This window comes from Quercus robur, chromosome 10 (genome assembly GCF_932294415.1).
Source record: "Quercus robur chromosome 10, dhQueRobu3.1, whole genome shotgun sequence".
Taxonomy (NCBI): Eukaryota; Viridiplantae; Streptophyta; class Magnoliopsida; order Fagales; family Fagaceae; genus Quercus; species Quercus robur.
This window is the reverse complement of record NC_065543.1, coordinates 34,064,572-34,090,525: the sequence shown is the minus strand read 5'-3', so window position 1 is coordinate 34,090,525 and position 25,954 is coordinate 34,064,572. Positions and strand designations below refer to the sequence as shown.

Sequence of the window (25,954 nt, the reverse complement as noted above, 5' to 3'; positions counted from 1 at the left end):
CAAGTGTGTTTCGGAGATGGGCGTGAGCCAAGGTAGGGCAGGGAAGACCCATTCCCACCTTGCCCCATCTTCAGGGCAGGAAAAATTCATGCGAACCTAGGTAGGACTTAGTGGAAGGAGAGACGAATCAATTAAATCTAATCAAAGAAGAATATTTCAATGGAATTTGAGCACTTTTGATTCGTTTGAGATGATGATAATAGAAAAGCCTATAAAGATATGAAATTAGAGCAGAAGATTGTGTGTGGGATACAATGTCATGGTCTACCAACTACTTTGATTGCAGGGGTAGAAGATGGTCCAGATGATTAAGAGATATCCTCTAATGGGATATGATGGGAGGCTAAACCAGAGAGGAATTGAACATCAGAACATATAACCCTGGAGAGAACAATTATGTAGTTTCTGACCAAGTTATTAACTAATTTGAGACTCCCATTTCAAATCCGTATGGTTCTCCACTTTAGACGTGGGAAATTGAGGAGAGTATAGAGATCTGAAAGAGTTTGAAGTTTCTTATGAATGGTGATTGTAATTTAAAAAGAGCAACATTCTTTTTCTTAGCTGTTAAACAAAATTTCCTAATAATGGTTAATATTCTTTAATTTTACTATTGTTTTTTTGATAGGAAGCTTGTGACTTATCTTCATTGAACTCAAGAAATAACAGTTACATCGATCTTGAGCAATTTCAGCTCCTAAAATGCCTAGGGGTCTCGTCTAGGGTGTCAATTCGGATTAGCGTGTCGGGTTCGTGTCATATCGAGGTAGGAGTATTTGACTAATTGGCTCAACCCTAACCCGACCCATTTAATAATCGTGTCATGATCCTTCAACCCTAACCCGACCTGTTAATAAGGTGGGTTGACTTGACCCAACCCATTTGACATACTTAATAAACGAGTCGTGTTGGGTTGACACGAATGTAATACAACCCATTTCAATTTGCATAATATTAAATATAACATCCATGTAAAAATAATTTTTTTTAGATCCCAAAAAACAGTGCATACACTTCAAGTCTTCAACCCATATTCAAAATAATATAGTTCAACAAAAATATAACATTTATCTAGAAATAAGTTTTTTACACTCCAAAAGAAATACATACCCTTCAAACCAAATTCAAAATAACAAAGTTTAACAAAAATAAAATAACATAGTTCAAAAAAAATATAATATCCTTGAAATTCGCCAAATGTTAAGTATCAATATTGAAAGAATTTAAGCAAACAGTAGACTAATCCTGACTATGACCACGATTATCATCCATAATTTCTTTGTTGATGTCCAAATTCATAACATCTTCCACAATCTCATCCAATTTTATTTGTGCAAGTTCTATGCCAAAAAAAAAAAAAAAGTATTAGTAGTTCTAAGGTTTGTAAAGTTTAAATTTCCCATTATATCCCTTGTAAACTTTTATAATTACTCACTTTTCTTTTCAAATTTAAAATATATGTTGGATATAAAAGGTATTTGACAAATCTAAAATAAAATAAATATTTATTTGTTATACAAGTTAAACAGGTTGTGTTAAGTGGGTTATTTTGGGTTGACAAAAATAAATTTGCATGTCAAATGTGTTTATTACGGGTTATGCGGGTTGACCCACTTATGACACGTTTCTTATCGTGTTGCTTTCGGGTCAATCCATTTATGACCCCAACCCATTAAGGCCCAACCCTAACCCGAAAAAACCCGTGTCGGGTTCGTGTCGTGTTCGCGGGTTGGGTCGAACATTGACACCCCTAGTTTCGTCAACTCAAGCTACAAAATCATCAACAAATTTTGCATGATGAGCTAAAATGTGGGCTGACTTACTTCCTTCCTTCTTAAAATGTGCTACTTCAGCTCGGCGAAACCCTTGAAGATGGCAAAGCGTACCAACAATAACATTGTTTACAGTTGTTGGTGCCACAGTTCTCCCATGCAAAGCGTTGCAAACTTTCAAGGAGTCACCTTTAAAGATTACCTCATTTACTCCAACATCACGTGCAAACACCATCAATGCTCCCAGAGCAGCACATATCATTACTCTTATTAATTGAGATTAAATTCTATAAGAACTTAGTGTAAACCTTTTGATTTATGCCTTCCTATAAGGACATGCCATATCATTATATTACTAAAATATAAATATATTTGATCACACAAACTAACATCCCAATAAACACCATATTTTTGGTTTTAAGTAAAAGACTGATGTGGTGTTATTAGGTGTGGACCGTGTGGTAGGATGTATTAAGTTAGTAAAATGCTGATGTGACGATGTCTTATTGAATAGTGTAAAATATGAGTTTTATAATCCATCTTTACCAAATTCGGACTCTATTAATTAAAGTTGTTTGATTAATTGTGGTACTCATGAAAGATGAAAAGTTTGTGATACCAGCCCTATTGGTATTATGTTTCGGCATAATTTTCGGCCTTTCAAAATTGAATCCAAAATTCACAAATCAAAATATGTCTTGCTATATTTCAAGATACCTTCTAATACTTTAATACTTAATTAAGAGTCCGAATTTAGTAAGTATGGGGGCGTAAAACCCATGTTTTATACCATTCAATAAGAGATTGCCATACCATATTTTTTTTACTTAAAATTAAATATATTCTACTACACTTAATAACATCTCAATAAATTCTTAATTATGTTGGATTTTCATATGGATATTAAATTTTTTTTTTTTTGAGAATCCTATGGATATTAAAATTGATTGTGTGTGATTATGCCTATTATTTAATATGTGATATGATGATATGATATATTAGGATTGAAGGGTGTAAAACTTGAGTTTTATACCACATTCTTGTAGAATTTAATTTACTTAATTTAACTTAGAAAGTATTTAAATTTTTTATTAAAAAAAAGAAGAAAAAGTTTTTAAGCATACATCAGAGCACATGCAAGGAGACAAGCCTATATAATTGTAAAAAATAAGGCAAAAATACCTTTTTGGTCCCAATATTTTGGCCATGTTTTCATTTTGGTCTATATATTTTTAAATTTTTTGTAATTTTGATTCGTATTGTTATCTCATTTACATAAAACATAATTTGAAAATAGCAATGCAATCAATTAATCACATAGGCGTTCTCTGTTATTGATGATAATATACATTTAAAGAAATTAATTGTATCTTTTTATTTTTTATTTTCTTTATAGCTGAAATATAAAATTTTATATTACTAACTGTTAATACCCATTTTCGCGACACATTTTTACAAGCCCAATTCATGTATTATGTTTTATTTTATTCTTTTAAGCATGGCCCAAGCCCATGCGACTTTTTGGGGAAATTGAGGAAGTGTGGTTTGGAGGGTATGGTTCGGTTCCTTTCGGATCTTTTGCATGAGCCCAGTCCATGCGTGTTACCAAGTGGGCAAGGGACACTGGTAGCACCTTAGGCTCATGGAGGAGGTCTTGTATCCAAAATTTCCACCCCAAAACAGCTTTTATGCTCTGTGTGACTGTGGCCCAAAGTTTCTGTCCGAACCTTTTTTTTTCCTTTAAAAATGGTTGACTCTCATTGGCCAATTTCAGCTGCTAGCTCTCATCTAGTTAAGCCTCCCAATGGTCTGAAACAACTGAAAATGAGGAGCCAATGAGGGTTTAGTCAAGCATTTCCATTAATGATGATAAAAGTAATCCTTCCTTTTATCCAAACAAAAGCAAACCTGAAAATTACTACTTGCTTAACACGTTGGGGTCCAAAGCCTTTTCTATTAACCAAAAACCAATCACTTAAAGCACCCCAAACTCAATATAAATTCCACAATCAGATTCAAAACAAGGGAGGAGGTTTTACTCTGAGAGCAACACCCCAAGCTCAATACAAGAGTCTTTCTTCAACAAAGAAAACCATAAGCCACGTTCTAGCTAAGGAGCTGAAACTTCAGAGCAAAAACCCATTTAGCCAGTCAACAATCTCACAATTCCGAAGCTTGGGGGTGGAAATATGGGTACAGGGGAACCTTCCCTTTCTTCCTCACGACCTCCCTTAATTTCCTCTTCTGTGTGACTGCGGGTCGAAGTTTCAGACCTGTTAAACCACGTTTTCCCTATAAAGCTGAAACTTGAGAGCAAAAACCCACTGAGCCAAGAGATATTCTCACAATTCTGAACCTTAGGGGTGGAAATATGGGTACAGGGGAACCTTCCCTCTCTTCCTCACGAACTTCCTCAATTTCTTCTTCTGTGTGACTGTGGGTCGAAGTTTCAGACCTGTTATGTTTTCTATGCTTTTTCTGCATTTCTATTGTTAGCATTTTGATTCTCTCTTGTCAAAGCACCATTAGCCTTTGTTTTTTATACATTGTGAATTTTGGGCTTGATTCTCCATAAACAAACACTTCTAAAGAACCCAAGGGGAGATTTGGGCTGTTTTCGCATTTTTGGCCCTTGTCGCAAAAACGTCCCCGACACTAACAAAATAATATTATACACAAATTTCATAAATTTCTAAAGCACTTGCATCAAGTGTACCAAATGTTAAAATTTTAGTATTTAGATCACTAAACACAAAAAATCATCTTCATAAGGTGTGTCAATTTGGCATTCGCCATTGTGCAATTCTAATAAAAGCAACATACAAGGAGACGTGGTACAAATATTTGGTTATTTTTTTATTCAAACTTTCTCTATCTTCATGATGGTTGGGAATTAATTAATAACTAGGATAAATCGCAAATTACACCCCTAAAGTTTGGTAGTGTTTGGATTTTACATCTTAAAATTTTAGAATTTAGATTTTACCTCCTAAAATTTGGGAGTATTTCGATTTTACACTGTATTTTAGCATTTGAATTTTACTCCCTAAATTTTAGAGATATTTGAATTTTACATCCTTAAAATTTGTAAAAATATTATAAAATAATTTATGATTGTAACGTTACTATTTGATTAGTTCACATAACGACTTATTGTACACATCACTTTCTTATCTACCTTCATATCATGACGAATTCTAAACATCACTTTATTATCTAAACAACTGGCCAGCTTGACAAAAGTTGCAAACTTGACAAAGGATCTCGGATCAGCATGACACGTCTCCTCTGCGCGAGGATTTTCTTTATTTAAAATTTTTATTTATGGTCAGTTTATATTTTACCCATATATATATATATATATAATACTAGTGTTAATAATAATAATATAAAAAAAAAGGCTCTCACTCGTATATATATAATTCAAATTCGAAGCCTGTAATAGTGGTCCTAGTGGAAGCAGAACCAAACCAAGGTCGAATAGGATTAGTACAGTGGTCTTTCATGGTTCGAAGAGAACAGAGAGACAGAGTGTGAGTAAGAGAGAATTCAAGAAGAGAAACTATATTGAAAAGAGAAAACCACTCACCGACTTGGGTAAGCACCAAAATTTAATAGTTACATTGCTTTCTTGGTTTTCTTTGTGTTTCCTCTTCCTTTTCGGAATTGAAAAAGGCATTCAAATTCTGGAGTACATATATATATAACATTCTCTTTTTGTTCTTTCTCACTACCTTGTAATTGTATCTCTCTTTCTCTCTGTGTTTCTCTCCCCGACAAGACAGTGAGGCTTCCCAAGAGAGATAGAGAGGAGTGTGAAGCAGAGGACTTATCTGAAGAAGCTCTGTTAATCTCTCCCTTTATCACGTTCCTCTTGTTCTTGATCACCTTCTGCATGCAATCTTGGTGTCATTGTCAGACCCTGAAACAAACTTCCCCAACCTTTTCCATGCTATTAAAATCAAAACGGTATGTAGGTTTTTTTGTCTATTTATTTATTGTTGCTTATTCAATGTAGGAACAATTATGACTTCTGTGTTTAATTTATAATTCATGGCAAGGGTTTTAGGATTTTTATTCTATTCTGTTTTAGTTATTTATCTTTGCTTATTCAAATGACAGAACACATATTATTCTGTGTTTAATTTATGATTCATGGCAAGGTTGTTAATGGGTTTTAGGATTTCTGTTCTATTTTGTTTTATTTATTTATTTTTGCTTGTTCAATGTAGCAACAAATTCTATTTTTGTGTTCAAATTATGATTCATATCAAAGGGTTTTAGGATTTTCAATCTATTCTGTTTTATTTATTTATCTTTGCTTATTCAATGTAGGAACAAATATTACTTCTGTGTTTAATTTATGATTCATGCATGGCAAGGGTGTTAATGGGTTTTAGGATTTCTGTTCTATTTTGTTTTATTTATTTTTACTTATTCAATGTTGGAACAAATATTATATTTTTTGTCTATTCAGCTTTTGGTTAAATTTTTATGTACAAGCTTTTAAAGTCTCAATTTTTTAAAGTAGAATCAAATTTTAACTTTCACAAAAAGGAATAAGCAAAAAATTGGAACTGTGTTTCAACGTAGCTCTTTATCAAAAAGCTTATTTACTTATTTGATAAAAAATTGGTTAAAGTATAATATTATTGTTATTTTTTAAAATAATTTGATAGTTATAATAATGGAAGATGTATAAAAAGGTTGTACAAAAGAAAATAAGTCAATAAACACTTATGATAGGCAATGGTTTCAATCAGTTTTAGGATTATTTATTCTATTTTGTTTTATTTTTAATATATTTTGATTTTAATTATTATTTAAGTTCTTTCGAACTACCTCTCAGAAAAGATTGTTGTTTTTTCAATTTGGGTTTTAGGGGTAGAGTTTTAATTTTATTTCATTTTGAAAATTTTTAGGGGTTTGACTCTACATGCCTGAACGCAAAAAGCAAAGATTAAATCAAGACAACAATTGTGACACATCCAAGAAAAACTCTATGAGGAAAGTTCGTATTATATACCTTGATCCTTATGCCACTGATTCTTCAAGCGATGATGATGAAGAATATGATCTTAAAGATGAGTCAATGACCGTTAAGCGCAGTGTCATAGAGATTTTGCTTCCGGGACTCCAACATGATTCAGATACAGATACTTGTCCGCAACACAGTTCAAATAAAGGCAAACAGGAAATTAGTACTATTGATAATCAGGTTTGGGATGATAAGGACGATAGTGAGAGTAGTAGGTTTCGTTACAAAAGTAAAGGTGGAAGATCATCGATATACAAGGGTGTTCGGCGTAGGCCATGGGGGAAGTATAGTGCGGAGATTCGTGATCCAATTTTAGGCCGTCGGGTCTGGCTTGGTACTTTTGATACTGAACTTGAGGCAGCTGCAGCTTATCGGAAAAGGACTTATGAGATTGACAGATTGCTATGGTTACAGAAGAATAAGAATTCCTTATCAACTGATGGGAATGACACGGAAGAGACCAAAGGTGTGTTTTCTCATCCATCCTCCCCATCATCTGTGCTTGAGGTCTCTACACCAGCTCTACTTGGTAATGGAATTGGAAATTCAATCAAAGAAGAAGACAATGTGGAACTATTTCTACACAACTCTATTTCAGCTCTACTTGGTAATGGAATTGGTAATACAATCATAGAAGAAGGCAGTGTGTTTCCAATTCTTGAAGAAGAACAATCGGTTTTGGATTTCTGTGAAGCCCCAATAACATCACCATCTATTCTAGAGTTGTTTCCGCAGTTTGACAATCAAAATTTCAATGCTATCTATATCAATGACATTGATGTTTATCCTATGCTTGAAGATGAATGGGGCAAGGACTATGATCTTCCTCCAATCGATATTGAATTTGCAACTGAGGATTTTTCTTGGATGAGGACCTAAATTTTACAAGCTCATAAGTTTTGCAACTCCTTCCTAAATTTTTTTTTTTGGGAACATTTTGTAGTTAGCAAAATAGTAGTAGTAGTAGTTATTCCAAGAGAGCTCCCAAAACATTTTGCAGAGTTTTGGAGTTTTTAGCCATCTTTGTTAGGGAGCAAAAGAGTTCTTGGGTTTTTCTCTGTGCTTTAATAGCCGTCCCAAGTTTTTTAAACTCTCTTGCTCCCACATATGAGCTGTTTGTAAGAGTGCAACTTTTTTCTTTTAATGAGCAATTTTGTTATTTTTTGCGACTTTGATTTTTGATTTATTTTATTTCATGTTTTTAGGTCTTTGGTTATATTCCTAAAAAAGTGCTCTTGAAAACATTTTCAGTTTATTGATTCGAATGAAAAATCACAAATTTTCCTGGCCTATATATTATTGTATTGATATTAATTAAAAATCTTAACTCACCACTTAAAAAAAATTAATACATAAAAATTAAAATCAACCTAAAAAAATAAGCAAAATCAAAATAACTGCGTAATAAATCCCCCCCCCCCCTCCCCCCCACCCCAAAAAAAAAAAAAAACTAATGATAAACTTGTGTTGAAGGCCAAAATTTCACAAAAAGCCAATTCCATGAAAAATAAAGGAGGCCCAATTCAAGCAGTAAGAAGAATCAACATTAAGGCCCAATTTATGTTCAGATTTCCAGCAAAAAGGCCATTAAAAAATCCAGCAAAATCCAGTGAAAGAACTGGGTCGGGATACCCAGAGGCTGCCAGAGGCTCGGGATCCTCAGGACGTGCAGCACAGCTAACGTGGGATTGAGACAGCTCAAAAGGGTTACCACAAAATACAATAAATGAAGAACAGACATGTCCTTCTCAAGCACCCAGTGGTACAGCAAAGAACCAGAAACTTGGAGAGTGACAATTCATGAATAAAAAGCTGGTACATCGAGAAACCCAGAATGAAGAACTATAAAGGGAAGCAACTGGAAGAGAACTTTCAACCCAGCAGTAAAAGATTCCAACTATTTGGGAATAATGACAACAAGGAAATAACACCAACGGCTAAATGAGAAATCTTAAAAGAAGAGAGATTGAAGGCTAATTGCTGAGGACGCCCCGGAATGGAAAGTCAGCAAATGACTTTTAGAGAAACAGCAATAAAAGATGAAAACTATGAGAAAAAAGGGAAGAGACCAGCCCTTGAGCAACTGTCACAGCACGAGCTCTGAAGGACAAAAGAGAGAAATCACTAGTACCATGGAGCCCTAGAAAACACACTATAAAAGGAAGAGAAAACCCATGTTGAAGGAAGAGGATTTTCAGTTGGAAGAATATAAAAAACAGAGTCATTAGAACTCTGTAAAATTTAAGAAAAACAGAGGAATGTCTCCCGGTATCCCAGAAACAGCCGCTATAGCACATACTTGGATTCAAAAGGATTCAAACTTTGCAAGTCTTAGAGGCTTGAATAGCCATCAAAGTCTGTAATTTTTGAGCTTATTTGAACCTTGTATCACGTCTTAGTGAGCACACTTGTAATCCACAATCAAGAAAAATAGTGAAATATCTCATATTGATTTGAGAATTTCTAACATTTACTTTGCATATTTCTTTATTATATTATCTTCCTTTACTGCTTCTTGCTGCTCAATACATATATATTCTTGCTTGTAAAGCTGAGTCCCTGCCCAAGCAAAGCCACTCAGACTTGAGTTCCAAATCCCACAAGTCTTGTGCAAAAGCACTAAGTCTGTGAGAATTGGGGCCAAGATCCTCGTGGCTGAATCATTCTCATGAAATTCATTTACATATATGTATATGTATTAATATATATATAGTGCAGAGAACCAGAGATTCTGGGTTCTTACAGGCCTAATATGCCCCGGGATCCCACGACAATACGTCTCGGGATCCCACGATAGTACGCCTAGGGTACCAAGTGAAGGAATTCTTTAAAATGAGGAATCGCATTTTTGCCTTGAGGAGATTTATGTGACTTGCGCACAACTTGGTTCGTAATCAGCCCCCATTTAGCTGCGGTGAACCAAGCCCAGTCCACCAAAACACAACTATTTGGCCCAGGATCCTTGGGCCTGTGTGCTAAAGAAAAAAGCACCCTCACAACTTGAAAAAAAAAAAAAACTATCAGCTAAACATATATTCACATGTATAATTACATACATTTGAAACCTAAAAAGTGACGTTCAAAACTAGCTTTTGTGGGACTTTTAAAAGTTTGGGGGTGATTCTTGAATATTTGAGGCATACTGTGCAGACTTTAGAATATATATATATATATATATATATATATTTTAATTGGAAGATTTTTGTTTGTTATTTTGGTGGTTGTGAGAGTGCTTTTTTTTCGGGATACTCAGGCCCAAGGATCCCGAGCCTGAATGAAAAAGAAAGGATTTGGTGGACTGGGCCTTGACTCACCGCAGCTAAATGGCTGTTTAAGAATCAAGTGAATGCAGAGAATACTCCTGACAATATACAAAAAATGACAAACAAGGATATCGAGGAGTGCCAGAAATTAACAACGTAAGCTCAGAAAGAAAAGAAAAGCAGGATTAGCAAGACGATAAAAAAAAAGTACTGTGGGGATCCTGGGAACAATATTTCATTAAAGCATTATCTGTTTGATTACAGCAAGCTTACTAGGACGTGATACAAGGTCCAATCGAGCTCAAAAATTGCAGCCTTGAATGGCTATTTCAGCCTTCAAAACTTGCGAAGTTTGATTCTCATTGGATCCGAGTATGTGCCATAGTTGCTTTTACAGGATATCGGGAAGCAGTATTTGTTTTCCCTTAGTATTCTCTTTCTGCCTGGACTTTCTGATAATTTTTTATAGGGAATCTCTTCTTTCTATTGTTCCTTTCTTTTTTTTCTCGCTGCCTTCTTCACAACCCATCCTCTCCTTTTATAGTGGAGTTTTTCTGGGCGTCTTGGGGAACCGTTGGTTCCCCTGTTTTGGTCTTTTGCAAACAGAGTATGTTCTGTCCTCATCATCTCGGTAAGTCCCCTTTTCCGTTTTCTCTCATTCTTTCCTTCTCTTGGTTCTGATTCCTTCGAAAGCTTCTGGTTGGCCATCCTCTTTGGGATGTGCTGAGGTATGCCCTTCTCGGCATCCTCACTTCTGGCGTCTTTTACCTTTCTGTTTCTTTCCTATTTGGGCGGAATCCTGTTCTGCTCTTTTGAAATTGTTTTGTTATCATTATTCTTCCTTGTCTTGGTTCCCCGACGCCTTTTCTGTCTGTGCCATGAAGGGTCGCTTGCGTTCTTTTGTTTTTTCTTGTTTTCTTTTTCTGTCTTCTTTCTATCGATCTGTCCTGGTCTTCTTTTTCTTTGCGCTTATTGATGGTGCCTGAGGATCCTTGCGTCTTATACTTTGCTGTGATGTTCTCTCTCTTTTTTCTTTGGTTGCTTTTCCTTTTCTGGGCTTCGGGATCCTCAGGGCCTTTCGTATAATCCCTTTGGACTTGGTCTGAGTTTTCTTTTTTCTGGGCTTAACTCACTCTTTCTTGGGCTTAGCTTATTCTTTCTTGGGCTTATTTTTACTGTGATTTTTTAGACCTCAACAGTGGTTTTAGAGAATAATTTATTTTTTGGGTATAGTTTTAGAGCTATTTCAATCATATTAGAGGTTTTAAGATTATTTTGACCACTTTAAATGTTTGATGTTATATTTATAATTTTATATGTTTTAGAGTTATTTTGATCATTTTAGAGGTTTTAGAAGAGTAGAGGGTATTATGATCATTTTGATGAGTTTACTTGCTTTTTTGAATCTACTTTAGTCATTTTTGTAGATTTTTGAAACATATATATTAGAAGTCGGTTTTTTTTTTTTTTTTTTTTAATTTTTATCAAAACATTTTTTCAACCCCAAAATGGTTTCTTAGTCAACGGAAAAATGATGTTGGTTTGAGCAAGTTTTTGTTATTTCAAACACAGAAACACTGGAAAATTTTGCTAAATAGTATAATTTTTGGAGAAAATTTACTACATAGCACATGACAAACTAATTTAGTTACGCAGCACTTTTTTGAGACTTGAGTTTGTCAAACTCGACTTCTAAGTGAAACTCGAGTCTACCAAATTCGAGTTCTAAGCATTATGTATGATCAAATTGCTATAATGCTTGGAACTCGAGTTTGACAAACCTGAGTTCCAAAAAAACATACTACATAACTAAATAAGTTTGACCTAGTGCTTTTTTTTTTTTTTTTTTCCTAAATATTTCAAAAAATTATGCTATTTGGCAAAATATGCCAAGAAACACTTGAAAGTGAAGAAAACATTTTTCCGGAAAAATATACTCAAAAAATAAGGGGTCTTAGATGGAGAAATTATTATTTACACTTGGAGGACTGCTGATGTGGTTCTCCCTGACTAATGAAATGATGTCATCTATACAAATGTATGGGTGAGTTTTTTAATCAGTACAAGGAATAAAAAATAAAAATTACTAGATGATATCACATTTGCATAAATAACAGCATTTTATTGGTTGGGAGGATCACGTCAGTAGTTCTCTTGATGGACCTAATGATTTCTCTCCTAGATGCTTCTTGATTTTTTTCCCCTTATGTTCCTGATAGTTATTTATTTATTTATTTTTGAGTAAAAGTTCCTGATAGTGATTTAATTCTAGGCTTTTAGAATGCTTGGCTCTAATCCAATGTTTGGATTTATTATATTTCAATCACCTTATATTCTCCTCTTTTCTTCTATCCCTCATCTCCTTTCATTCATATCATAAAAAAAGACGCAGGACTATGACAAGGATATTTAATACTTTCTAGCTACGTTGTGATGGTCAAAAGGAAAAATTTTAAAATAAAATAAAAAGATGAAGCTTTCTTTAGGTTACCCATGGAAAATTTTGATATATTTCTTGTTTTTATTTTGGTTGAGCTCGCTGAGGCTATTGCAGCTAGTCGAGTAGTGGCATTTGCAAAAGAGGGAGGAGCATTGTTTAGACCATTCTCTTGTTAGACGAGAAGTTTTATTTGTAGGTTTAGAAGTTTGGGTAGAATAACTACCACTTGATTTGAAATTTGTATTCTAAAAGAATTTGATTGTAATAAAGTTTACTTACCTTTTTCTTTAAAAAAACAAAAAAATCGTTAACAATGAAGAACATGCTATATTTTTCTCCAATCTATTTGTGTCACTTAAAAACCATACCGAGAATTAAGATAACATCTATATCATTTGTCAAAAATCTTATTTTGATGGGTTGAATAATAGGTAAATGTCTTTTTTAAATATGTGGAATTAATCCTCAAGCTAGTTACAAGGATTTGAAAGGAAGTAAAACATGCAACGTGTGTATGGGAGTCAGAACTCACAAGGCTTTAAAGAAAGTCGAGGAAAGGAGGCCTTTACTAGTAGGGCTAATGAACGACCATTTGATCTTTCTCATTCCCAGCTTAGCGAAGTTTGTACAATGGGAATGAGATTTTGAATGAAAGTCAGTTGAAGAAGCAAGGAATGATGCACCGCCTTGTCTTTTTTTTTTTTTAAAATAGAATTCCATTTTGGTCAATACATTTTGAGATCACAATTAAGTTAGTTCATATATTTGGTAGTAATCAATTTAGTCAATGTTATTTTCAATTTGCAGTAAATTTAGTACCTACTATTGATTGCTAACGAAAAATGTTTACATGAGTAATAGTTTGTACCATTCATATACTTATATTCATGTGGCAATAAAATAATATTAAAATTTTTTAATTGTTATTTAAAAAGCATATATCAGAATTTGAATTAAAAAAAAATCTAATTAACAAGAAAAAAAAAAAAAAAAATCAGATCTTGCCTCTGCCGAATCAAAAAACCCAAATCTCATAAGTCCCACAAAACTCCCACCACTGAATCAACTCATAACCCATTATTAGCTGAGAACCACGCCATTCTCCCATTGAGACGCCGCTTTTGTTTCTATCAAGAGAAGTCTCAAGACTTCAGTCCTTTTGTAAAAAAAATGATTTAAATAAAGAAAAAGGTATATGATGATATATGATGTTGTTTGTGTTTTATTCTTTTGAATTGCTTCAGTAACTTCGAGATGTGGGTTGGTTGATGCTCTATTTGGTGGCTGAGAAAACCTGGGAAATTGGTTTTCTAGGCTTGATAATCAAGATTCTCAATGTCAATGGGTATCTTTTGCTTTCTTTCAAGCTTGGTGTTGTTTTCTTTCTTTCTTCTTTCACTTTTCTTTTAAGAAATAAAATAAAGAAAAAGAGAAGGAAAAGGAAAGAGAGGATTAGATCGGTAGGTGTTGGGTGTTGTATTGAACATTTGGGAAGGGAACTGTAAATTACTAAATTTTAAATGTGTTTGGTTGTTGAGAAACTGAAAGAAGAAAAAATAAATGGGAGGTGGAGATTTAAAATTTTTTTTATTCAATTTTTCATTTTCTTTAAAATTATGAATTAATATATATATTTTGCTAATTTTTTTTAAAAAAAATTTCTATGTGGATTTTTTTTATGATATTGAGGTGGTTTTTTGAAAAATACGAATTAATTTTTTTTTTTATTGTCACGTAAGCTTCAAGTGTGCTAATTGTACAAACTGTTTGTCACGTCAGCATTTGGACCAAATTAACTGTAATCCTAGAATATAGAAACCAAAATGGTATTTTCGCATTTTTTATATTTTACCTAGGGGTGGCAAAATCTGACACGACCTGTGAACCTGACACGACTAACCCATTTATAAACAGGTCATGGGTCGAGGCTAAATGGGTTCGGGTCATATTCGGGTCGACACGGCTGACCCGTTTAATAAATGGGTCATGTTCGGGTTCACACATGTGAACCCGTCTGACCTGTTTGACCCGTTTAAATAATAAAGACATTAAATTTTGTTATTATTGCTTAATTTTTTTGTTGTAATTATATGTTTATTACTATATTTATGGCCGTAATTGAATTTTAATTTTAGATATATAAAAATTGATAATAGATTATTTAGGTCATATATGACCTATTAATCAAACAGGTTATTAAATAGGTTATTTGTATTAACTTTTATATGACTTATTAATTAAACAGGTTAAACGTGTCGAGTTGGGTCAACCTGTTTAATAAACGAGTCGGGTTAGGGTTGAGAATTCTTGACACGTTTTCTAAACAGGTCGGGTTCGGGTCAACTCATATAGTAGAGTACTTATGGCTCGACACGACACGAACCCGACCCGCGAACACGAATTGACACCCCTAATTTTACCCCCACTAGTTGATTACAAACACAAGCTCGAGATTTATGATTTAACTAATGAGTATTGCTATAGACATAATAATTGTCACAATTTGTTTCAGTAATTAAATTGAGGGATTTTTATTGGTTCTCATTATTTTTTTTTAAAGGAATATTAGTTTTTATTACTTATCATTAACATCACTTTATTATCAACCTTGGAATTTGTAAAATCTTTTATAGTAACCAAAGTTGCAAAATTGATGTGGGGTTCGATTATATGTGTTCATTTGCTTGAGTGATTTTTTGGCTAAGTTACAAATTTCAACCTTTATGTTTGCCTAAAATTCAATTTAATCCTCTAACGTCACTTTCATTCAATTCAGTTATTTAAATTTCAAATTCTTTCAATTAAGTCCTGTCTACTTTGGTTAGAAGATTGGTATTAAGTGTACCAAAATGACGTTAATTACTTTTCTTTAAATTTAAAAATTAAAAATTACAACTAATTAATAAATAAAAAACAAATTTGGGAAGAAAGTCAAAAATAGAATTTCTCACCATAAAAAATTCTGAATGATTAAAAAAATATATTAGAACTCGTCTAAAAAAATATAAACTCTCCTTCTCTTTTTGATCTCTCTTGAAAGAATCTAAATCCCCTTCAAATAATGGCAATCTAGCCATAATTAGAGCAACCACATCAGTCTATCTATAGTCTTCTAAAATAGAAAAAAGTACAAATTTTACACATTTTAAGCAAAAAAACACCCACATCAGTGGGTGTAAAAATGTGTAAAGATGTGTAAATATTTCCATGAGCTACAGTAATCGTGTATATTTACACGGTTACTGTAGCTCATTTATTCATTATTTTAATATTATCTTTGTACAGTATAAAAACACCTTTTTCGCTTTTTTTTCTCTCTCCTCTCACTGAGCAACACCAACGCCTCTTAGGTCTCAGCTTCTATCTCTTTGTTTCATTCCTGAGCTCTTCCTCTCATCTTCTCTCCTTGTTTGCTTCTTATCAGTTTTTGCTCATTCTCATCACCATGGGAAATAATGTGATCGGTTTAGGGGTTTTGCACCCCCGTGAGGAAGGTGGATCAATTGACAGACTTTGGGGCTAATTTCTCTAAAATGGTATGGGTTTTTCTCATTGAGATTTTAGGGTTTTTTTGCTTTTTGGTTTCAAGCAATATTCTTGGGAGTTTTTCTAAACTAAATTTTTTTAGGGTTTCTTGGGAGTTTCTTGTTTCAAATTTTTTCTGGTTTAGGGTTTTTTTTTAGGGATTCTTTGGAGCACACTCAAAGTTATTTTTGGAATTTATTAGTATTTCCGATTTTGTGTGTATTTATATTTGATTATTTTAGAGTTCAGGTAAAGATTAAATTTTATGTCTTCTGATAGGGATTAGTTTCCCTGCGTGTAGGGAGTGTTTGAAGAATTTGGAGTTTTTTAAACTTGTATTAAATCTCTATTTCTCCCCTGTTTTCGGACTAATTGAATAGGATATATACTTAGTTATAATCTACTTAGTTATATACTTAGTTTTCAGACTGTTTTCCCTGTGCTGATTTGGTGGAGTCTCTTATTACTTAGTTATAAACTACTTCAACCTGATGTGAAAGATTTTACATTGATTTTGGATGTTTCTTTCAGATATACTTGAGAAACATATACGGTTTGTTGGCCATGAAAGAACTGCCTAGTATGTCTCTGCCTGTGAAGTAGATTTAATCTAGGACTAATCTTTAATTTTTTATTTTTATTCTAGGACTAATCTTATAGGTTGCAAGCAATATAGCTAACAATTGAATGCTTATTAGCTTCAATTTAAGCTTTTCTGGCATGCCTAGCTTACCCACCTTTGTCAATTCTTTTCCCCTGCATTATTTATGAATGTTCAAATAGTGTGTAAAACACCTTGAATGTTTAGACCCCTAAATTACAAATTACCAATTCAAGCTTATTATCAAACAATATATGTACGGAATATGAACAGAAGCTTAAAACAGAATTGATAAAATGTAAGGTTGAATTTAATCAACCATGTGTTGGCTTTATTCCATGACAAATTTGCTTGTAATATAGCACTTAGAAACCTTGTATTTAGGTGGGAATCATGTAAGGGTAGTGTATGAGAGAGTGTGAAGAAATGCTCAAGTCAGTGCAGTGAAGCAGAGACTCGCGGCTAGGATTCGCGGGTGGCTCGCGGCTTGCAAGCCGCCAAAAGTTGCTCACGTGCAGAGCATGCAGAGGAGCTGAACAATCACGCCACCTGGAGCACTACACGACAAAAATCCAGACTGGCCATTAAGTTAGCTCGCGACTTAAACTCGCGACTCAGTCAAGTCGCGAGGTCAAGTCGCCAGCTAGACCTGTTTTTGGAAAAACTGACTCTTCGTATTCCATTCTCACACCAGTATAAATACCCCTCATTCTCACAAGATATGTGTGGCTATTCAGAAAGAAAAACCCTAAGAAAGGTTTCTTCAAAACACCCACCCAATTAGAGAGAGCTACTCATTCTTAGAGAGAAACCTTTGTAGTCTCTTCTCATTCCCTCTCTCATTGTCATACCTATTGAGAGGAGATTTCTATCCAAACACTACCCACACCCATTCAGAGTGTTGAGTGTTTTTGGAGCTTTGGGAAGCATTGGAAGATGCCAAGGATGGCGGATGCTACGGTCTAGTAGCGGAATCCGGTAAGCTAGAAAAGAAAAAGGTTCGGCGCAACCTCGTTGGAGCAAGAAGCTTGGAGGGCTTAGGTACATCGGGTAGATTAGGCTTGGAGGGTCTATTGCTGTTCACGTATCCCAACTACATTTTCTAGTGGATTATTGACCGCTTGGAGGGCGGCGGAGAGGTTTTACGCCGAGGGCTTCGGTTTCCTCTTCGATAACACATCGTGTGTTGTCCTTGTGTTTGCATCTCTCTTCCCTTTATCTTTGCCTTTTATTTTCTGCTGTGGATGTGATTTATAATTGGCTTAGATTGATTTCCAATTCTGTTTATAGCTTATGTTCATTTTCCGCACACTTGTTGTTTGTCATATAGCTTGAATTGGTTATTTTGTATTTGGGGGTCTAAACGTTCAAGAGTGTTTATACACATATTTGAACTTTCATAAAACAATCTAAACCAAATAAAATCACAACCACAACAGAAATTAAATGGCAAAGATTAAGGGAAGAGAGATGCAAACACAAAGATAACACAACGATGTGTTATCGAAGAGGAAATCGAAGTCCTTGTCATAAAACCTATTTGCCGCCCTCCAAGCAGTCAATAATTCACTAGAGAATGAAGTTGGGATACATGAACAGTAGAAGACCCTCCAAGCCTAATTTACCTAATGTACCTAAGCCCTCCAAGTTTCTTACTCCAACGAGGTTACGTCGAATCTTTGTCTTCTCTAGCTTACCGGATTCCGCTATAGCCCATAGCATCAACCAATATCAATTGGTCCCTTCCTAACTACTTCCCAAGCACCAAACAGCCTCCCCACAGATATGGGTATGGTGAGAAAAGGTTTTGGCTAATGTACTTCTCAAGGATATAAAAATGGAAAGGGTGAGAGTAGAGAAATTTGGAGAATCAAAAGATGAAGATTGTGGATGAGTTAATCTTGTTTTTCTCTAGGGTTTTTCTCTTAAAATTCTCTCTGGAAGATCTCTACAATATGTGGGTATAAGGGATATTTATATTGGTGTGTGTTTGGAATGCGAAAGGTCAGTTTTTCCCAAACAGAGTGGTCTGGCGACTTGGCCTCGCGACTAGATTGTGTTGCGAGTTCAAGTCGCAAGCTAACTGCTTGGCCAACCTGGGACTTTTGTCCTTTAGTGCAACAGTTGGTGTGACTCTTTAACTCCTCTACATGCTTCACACGTGTGCCTCTTTTGGCGACTTGCTAGCCACGAGCCACTTGTGAGATCTAGCTGCGAGTCCTTGCAGAATGCACACTTCTGAGCTTTTCTTCACACCCTCTCACACACTATCCTAACATGATTCCCACCTAAATATAGGGTTTCTAAATGCTGAATTACAAGTAAATTTGGCACGGAATAAAGCTAACAAAATGGTTGATTAAATTCAACCTTACAATCTAGTAGATAAATTTCAACTTCAATTTTGTTGCTTATTAGTGCTGCTTCTGAATTACTTTGGTGTTTGTTAGGTGATGGACTCACAAAATCCCTTCTTCCTTGATATTTTACAAAACTATGAACAAGGTTTTGAGTTTTTTGACAGTAGTATTTTGATGTCCACTTCGCATTCAAACGTGAATGTCCATCAATCTCCACCCCAAGTTGAAATGGGACAATTTATAACCCCCTATTGCAAAAAAATCAACTACTAAGAGAGGTCAACGGGGAATCAACTTCACCGAAGATGAAGACATTAAGCTAGTGTTGACGTGGCTTAATGTTAGGTTAGATGCCGTGACATCAATGGACCAAAAACACAACATTTTGAGATAGAATTTCGTCCACCTTCCACAATGACAAGAAATTTAACCGCACCAAGGATTCTTTAAATAGTCGGTGGTCAACAATTTAAAGGGAGACCAACAAGTTTTGTGGATGCTTGGCCCAAATTGAGAACCAGAATGAAAGTGGTAAAACTGAGCATGATAAGGTATTTTGACTCAACATCTAATATGTATTGTACATCAATACACTTTTAGTTTTATGATTCTCATTATTTTCAATTTTTTACTTTTGTAGATTGAAGATGCAAAAGCTATGTATCAAAGTAATAGCAAATATGCATTTCAATTGGAACATTGTTGGAGAATTTTGAGGAATGAAGCTAAGTGGTTGATTCTAAGAGATAATTTGAAGGTCTGCACAAGACAGCCAGCCACACAATCTTGTCATACTTTTGCAAGTTGAATAAATCTAGATGTAGATAATGATGAGATGAACTCCGGTGAAACCTTGGAGAGACCCATAGGCAAGAAGGTTGAAAAGGAGAAATTAAAGAAAAGAAAGAATTGTGATGACGTGGTCCCAATACTTTCCTCCCAATTGGACAAAATCAAGGAAGAAAAGAGGAGAATGCATGAGGAGAAAAAGGAAAGTATGCACATTGCATTAGAAGAACGAAGAGAGTTAATGCGCATTGCGTCCGAAGAACAAAGAGAGTTGATTCGTATCAAGGAAGAGAAGAATGAAGTAGAAAAGAGGAAAATAGAAGATGAAATTATGATGAAAGATACAAGAACCATGGATCCTGAGCAAAAAGAATATATTCGTCTACATCGTTTGGAAATCTTAGAGAGGTTAAGGTCTAAATTTCCATCATAATTTGAATATTATTATTGACAATATCTAATCAAGTAATTTTTTGTATAATGCAAAGATACTAGCACATGGTTGACATAGATGATTTGATGTTAGAGATCTCTTTTGTAGTATTTACTTGTGTAGGGAACATGATTATTCAATCTCTAATCATGTTAGATATATTTTTGTAGTCTTCACTTGTGCAAGGAAACAGATGCAATGTTGTAAATTTTGTATTATGCATGAACAATAGCACTTGATTATACAATTTAATTTGTGATTCTGTTCTTGTCATTCTGTTTTAGGTGAAACAATGTCTTTGTTGAAGGTGGTTGTACTTGCTGATTTTATTGGTTGTATATGTTATTTGAATGTAAATAGCACTTTCTCAACAGAAATTGCTATTTTTGCATAATGTTATTTTTCTGCACTTTCTCAACAGGTGGCTGTACTCGCATAGTGTTATTTTTCTGCATAATTATTTGTTTCTGCAGAAACTGTTTTGTTTTTCTGCATATTTCTTGCTTCTACAGTATAGGTCCGGTAATGTTGTAATTGTGGTCTGACTTCTCTGCTTGTTTTATAGGTTTCTATATATTGTTTTTAAATTCTGCAGACGTGATTTTTTGCATAGTTCTGCATTATTGTTATACTGTTAGCAGAGGGTTAAATACCCTTGTATGAGATAAAGAAAGAAGAATTAAAAAGGATAAAGTACCTAACAACATTGAGATAAAGAAAGAAGAATTAAAAAGGATAAAGTACCTAACAACATTAACTGTGCTGTTTTGGTTAATACTATTAGACTTATTTGTTGCTTCTTTACCAACAGTATTATTTTTTGTTTGGAATTGGGAGAATGATATTGCTGAGGGTGAAGGAATTATAGGAAAATAAGACATGGATAAGGGGAGCCTGGGGAGGAAGAGGGTATGGGAATTACAGGAAACAGATTCCCCCGTTTTGTTTGCAGGGTTCTTATGTACTCTTTGCATATTTTGTCAAATAAAATTTCTATCTTTTATCTAAAAAAAAAAAAAAACTTAGTAAATTTCAAATTTGTGACAATGAAGTTTAATAGAGTGACAATGAAGTTTAATATTAGCATAAAATTTACAGTGTCCTTTTTGGAAATTTAGTAATATTAAACCTAGAAAATTTCAAATTCCAATGAAGGTTCACATTAAATATAAGTAGTAATACTTAGAAATTTAGAATTCCAAATTCCTACGACTGGCATTGTACTTGCCATAGATGCTTGACGAGATCCGCTTGAAGTTGAGAATGAATTCCTCTATCTCTAATGGAATTATGACGTTCAACGAATTGAATAAGGTTACAAGTGGGATTATGTGACACCGGTTCGCGTCCATTATCATTGATTTGATCATAATCAAAGTCATTTGCTCCAAGGTAAGTATGTTGCTCTTCTTCAACAATCATATTATGCAATACTATACATGCTATCATAATTTCCTTAAGCGTTTCAAGGTGGAAAAACGTGCAGGCCTGCGCACAATTGCAAATCACGCTTGAAGTACTCCAAATGCATGTTTGACATCCTTCCTGGATGCCTTTTGTGCGGAAGCAAAATGTTATCTTTTACGGTTCTGTGGTGTTGGAATTGTTTTGACAAATGTTGCCCATAATGGATATATACCATTTGCAAGATAGTACCCCATCGAATAGTCATTACCATTTATCGAGTAATTAACTGGAGGAGCACGCCCTTTAGCAAGCTTAGAAAATATAGAAGACCGCTCTAGGACATTGATGTCATTGTGAGACCCAGTAACCCAAAAAATGCATGCCATATCCAAAAGTCATACGACGCCACGATTTCCAAAATTATCTTTGGATCATGGGTATGACCAATATATTGACTTTTCCACTTACTTGGACAATTCTTCCACTTCCAATGCATGCAGTCGATGCTCCCCAACATTCCTGGAAATCCACAGTGTTGGCCAACTACTAACAACCTTGCAATGTCATTGTTGTTTGGTGACCTCAAGTACTATTCAGAAAAGATTGAAACTACCGCTTTAACAAATTTTTTTAAGCATTTTATTGCAGTGGTTTCTCCAATCCTCAAGTATTCATCCATGAAATCAGCCGACACTCCATAAGCAAGCATTCTGATTGTGGCGGTCATCTTTGAAGGGAAGACAACCCAAGTGTGTTAGCCGCATTTCTTTTTTGTACAAAGTATGGTTCAATAGCTTCAACTCTTGAATGGATACATAGAAAAAGAGAATGACTCATTCAAAACTTTCTTCGAAATACATTAGGAGGATACACTAGTGTTTCAGCAAAATAATCATGGAAAAGCCTGTCATGACCTTGCAAAGGATTACGCCAGATAAACCTGTGAGGTTGAATCGAATGACGGCGTGATGTTGATGCTCCTTCATTGTTTAATTCTTCTATGGCAATAACTAGAGTAAGTTCTGTAAAATGTACTCCCCCCTAGATCGAGGGTTTTACATGGAGTCGCCACTTATTTAATTTAAAAGGAAAAATAAGAAAACCTTTAATGAAAGATTCCTCTATTGTATTAATGTATATAACAATTTACATCAAATTTTGTAACAAAAATTTACAATGCTTTTTGTCCTAGATACAAACTAAGAAAAGTAAATTACATTGCTTTATTCCCTAGTTACATTCTAAAAAAAAAGTAAAATTGTATATACAAGAGCATAGTCTAGAACCCTTGATCTTGGTTCGGAGGCTAATTTATGAGATGGGAAGGGATTAAGCACCTATCTCGCCAAGTAAAACTGGTCTCCTAGGTTAAGGTGGCCAATGTCATGTCATGTCAAACAAGTACAAAGAATATGTCATATAAACATGTAATTTGTAGGAAATGTAAACAAATATGTGTTAGGGGAATTTGACATAAAGAGAAACAAAAAGTGAAACTTGTTAGATAACAACTAAAAAAAGTGAAGGTAATGACATGTTCATCCAAGAGATCAACATAAATAAAGAATTCCAAGCCTAGACATGTTCATCTAAGCATGTGAAGGAAAAAAAAAAAATTATCATGTTATTTGTCATCAACATAATTGCAAAGAGAAACAAATAAAAATAAAACCTTTAAGCATATTTGATCATCCAAGCAATTATGAAGAGAAGTAAAGGAAAAACCCTAGACATGTTTATCTAGACAAAATCAAAATACTTTGACATGTTTGTTCAAGCATTTAAAAAAGTAAAACAACTACTTAGACATGTTCATCTAAGTATTAAAGAGAAAGTTGTGTTTTAGCCTAGAAGTGCTCATCTAAGCATTCAAAAGAAAATTGTGTATTAGCCTAGAAGTGTTCATCTAAGCATTCAAGAGAAAATTTTGTATCACCTAGAAATGTTTATCTAAGCATGTAAGAGAAAATCAATAAGACATATAAGCATGTTCATCCAAGCATAGCATAAAAGAAGTGAATAGTGATTTGTAAGCATTTATTCTAGCATGTATAAAGAATTAAAAAAACACAATTAACTACTTACCAGCATAAATTAAAAGGAGGAAGTGATCACTTAAAGGGTTAGGGAGAAAGCAAGGAAGTACTAAACTACAACCAAAGTAAAAACAATGGTTGCTCAATAGCTTTTCTTTTCTGCTTTCTCACTAGCTCCCTAGAGGGAATTCGGGGTCCAGAAAATGGAAGAGGTCTTCTCTATTTATAGGGGAAGGGATGGCTTAGCTTTAAAGCTAAATTATTAGCTTTCTTCTGAACCTATGGGAGGAGATAACCTGTTTAAATGAGCTGGAATGGATTTGGTGTTGATCCCCATTCAAATTTTGAAATGATGCTGCACTTGCTTCGTATTTTGGCTCTAATTTTCCGCTCAAAATTCCAATTGATTCAAGATGAGTGTTTTTTGAAAGGAAATTCAATTATCTACGACTTTTTCATAAATAGAGAAAGCCAAATTCCAACGTTATCCATGCCAAAAATGTGTTTCAAATTGCTGCTGAAAATAGTAACGTCTTTTGAGCATTTTTGAATTTTTTCACAGGATGTATCTGTTTCTTTATCCAATTTATTTTTTCAAAAATCTTTCTTCTGAAGCACAGGGAAAGGATAAGTCTATTAGATAGGCTTGAACAGATTTGATGTTGACCCCCATTTGAAATTTTGAGAGAAAATTGAAGATAATGCTGAATTTGTGTTATCTTCTGCACCTGTTTCGTATTTTGGCCATAACTTGCTTCTCAAAATTCCAATTGATTCGGGATTGATGTTTTTTGAAAGGAAATTTAATTCTCTACAACTTTTATAGAAATAGAGAAATCCAAATTTCAATGTTTTTCTGGCCAAAAATGCGATTCAAATTGCTGCGGAAGATAATGACGTTTTTTATTTTATTTTTTATTTTTTTATTTAATTTTTCATGGATCATATCTACAATTTTTTTTTTTTTTTTAAAGAGCAGATAAGATGCCATAAAGAAAAACATTTTTTTTTTATTATTTCTTTAAAAAAAAAAGAAAAAAAATGAAATCCAATAAAAAATCACACTTAATTAATTTTAAATTAGTTCTTGTGAGAACTAATCAAAATTAAGTGTTTAGAATAGGATGCGATCAGGCCCATCGTATAGGCGAGCCATGATCATTGAAAATTGTTTGTATGATAACTTTTGATCAGGTGGTCTAATCAAAACCCATGACATACCATTATGATCGTTAGAACATCAAGATTTGTTTTGTATCATATATCTAAAGATCTACCGGTTGGTTAAATGCAAGTTGTAAAATTGGGTGTCTACAAGTTCCAACTCATCATCATCAGAAGATGAGTCAAATGGAGGCCCATCATTTGGAAAAATAAAATCAATGTCATAATGGAAACCCATTAAGAGAGAACAAAAACCAAATGGAAGAGATAATTTTGTAGAAGTGGATGGAAATTAGATAGAAAATTGTCATATTTATAGAGCAAGAATGTGACTTGAGTTTGAATTTCAAAAATTTGACCTTTAGGTTTGAATTTACCATTGGGTTTAAAGTTAAAAAATATGACCTTTAGGTTTGAATTTACCGTTGGGTTTAAAGTTAAAAAAAAAAAAAGACATTTAAGTTTGAATTTGCCATTGGGTTTAAAGTTAAAAAAAATGACCTTTAGGTTTGAATTTACCATTGGGTTTAAAGTTAGGTTTGAATTTACTGTTTGAATTTCAAAATTATGACTAGTAGATATAACAATAAAAATTATGATTGTTGGGTAAAAAAAAAAATGACCATTGGTTGGAGACATCGATTCGGTAGCATCGGTTCAGTCACTGATTCTAGCAATACGGTGGTCGGAGACATTGATTCGGCGGCGGACGTCAGAGCCACTATTACAACAATCGACCCACCGGTGATGGCGGTACAATGGTCGAAGACACCAATTTGGTGGGCGGTCACCAAAGCCACTATTTTGGTAGTTTGGGCACCAGTGGCGTTTGTCAAAGTTACTATTTTAACAATCCACCCACCGGTGGGTCACTATTCGGCGGTATGGTGGGTGGCAAGACCAATCTGACAACGTTTGCCAGAGCCACTATTTTGGCAGTTTGGCCATTGGACCTCCACCACAAGCAGCTCCATTGGCCGAGCCACCGGTGTTGGTAGTTTACTTAAAATATAAGTTTAAATTAAAAAAGTATGACCATTAAGAAAAATAATAAAAAATTGATGAAGAATGAATATTTTATTGAAAAGTCTTGTAAAATAAATAAACTAATGTGGGTGTTTTGTAA

General features: G+C 34.1%; 1 protein-coding gene across 1 annotated transcript; it reads left to right on the top strand.

The window, feature by feature from the left end:
- The first annotated feature begins 5,243 nt into the window (after positions 1 to 5,243).
- Positions 5,244 to 7,699, top strand: LOC126702423 (ethylene-responsive transcription factor ERF118-like). Its single transcript, XM_050401120.1, has 2 exons — positions 5,244 to 5,741; positions 6,695 to 7,699. Exon 2 carries the CDS (start codon positions 6,709 to 6,711, stop codon positions 7,687 to 7,689), a length of 981 nt encoding a protein of 326 aa, XP_050257077.1. The 5' UTR covers positions 5,244 to 5,741; positions 6,695 to 6,708; the 3' UTR covers positions 7,690 to 7,699.
- Positions 7,700 to 25,954: the final 18,255 nt, after the last annotated feature.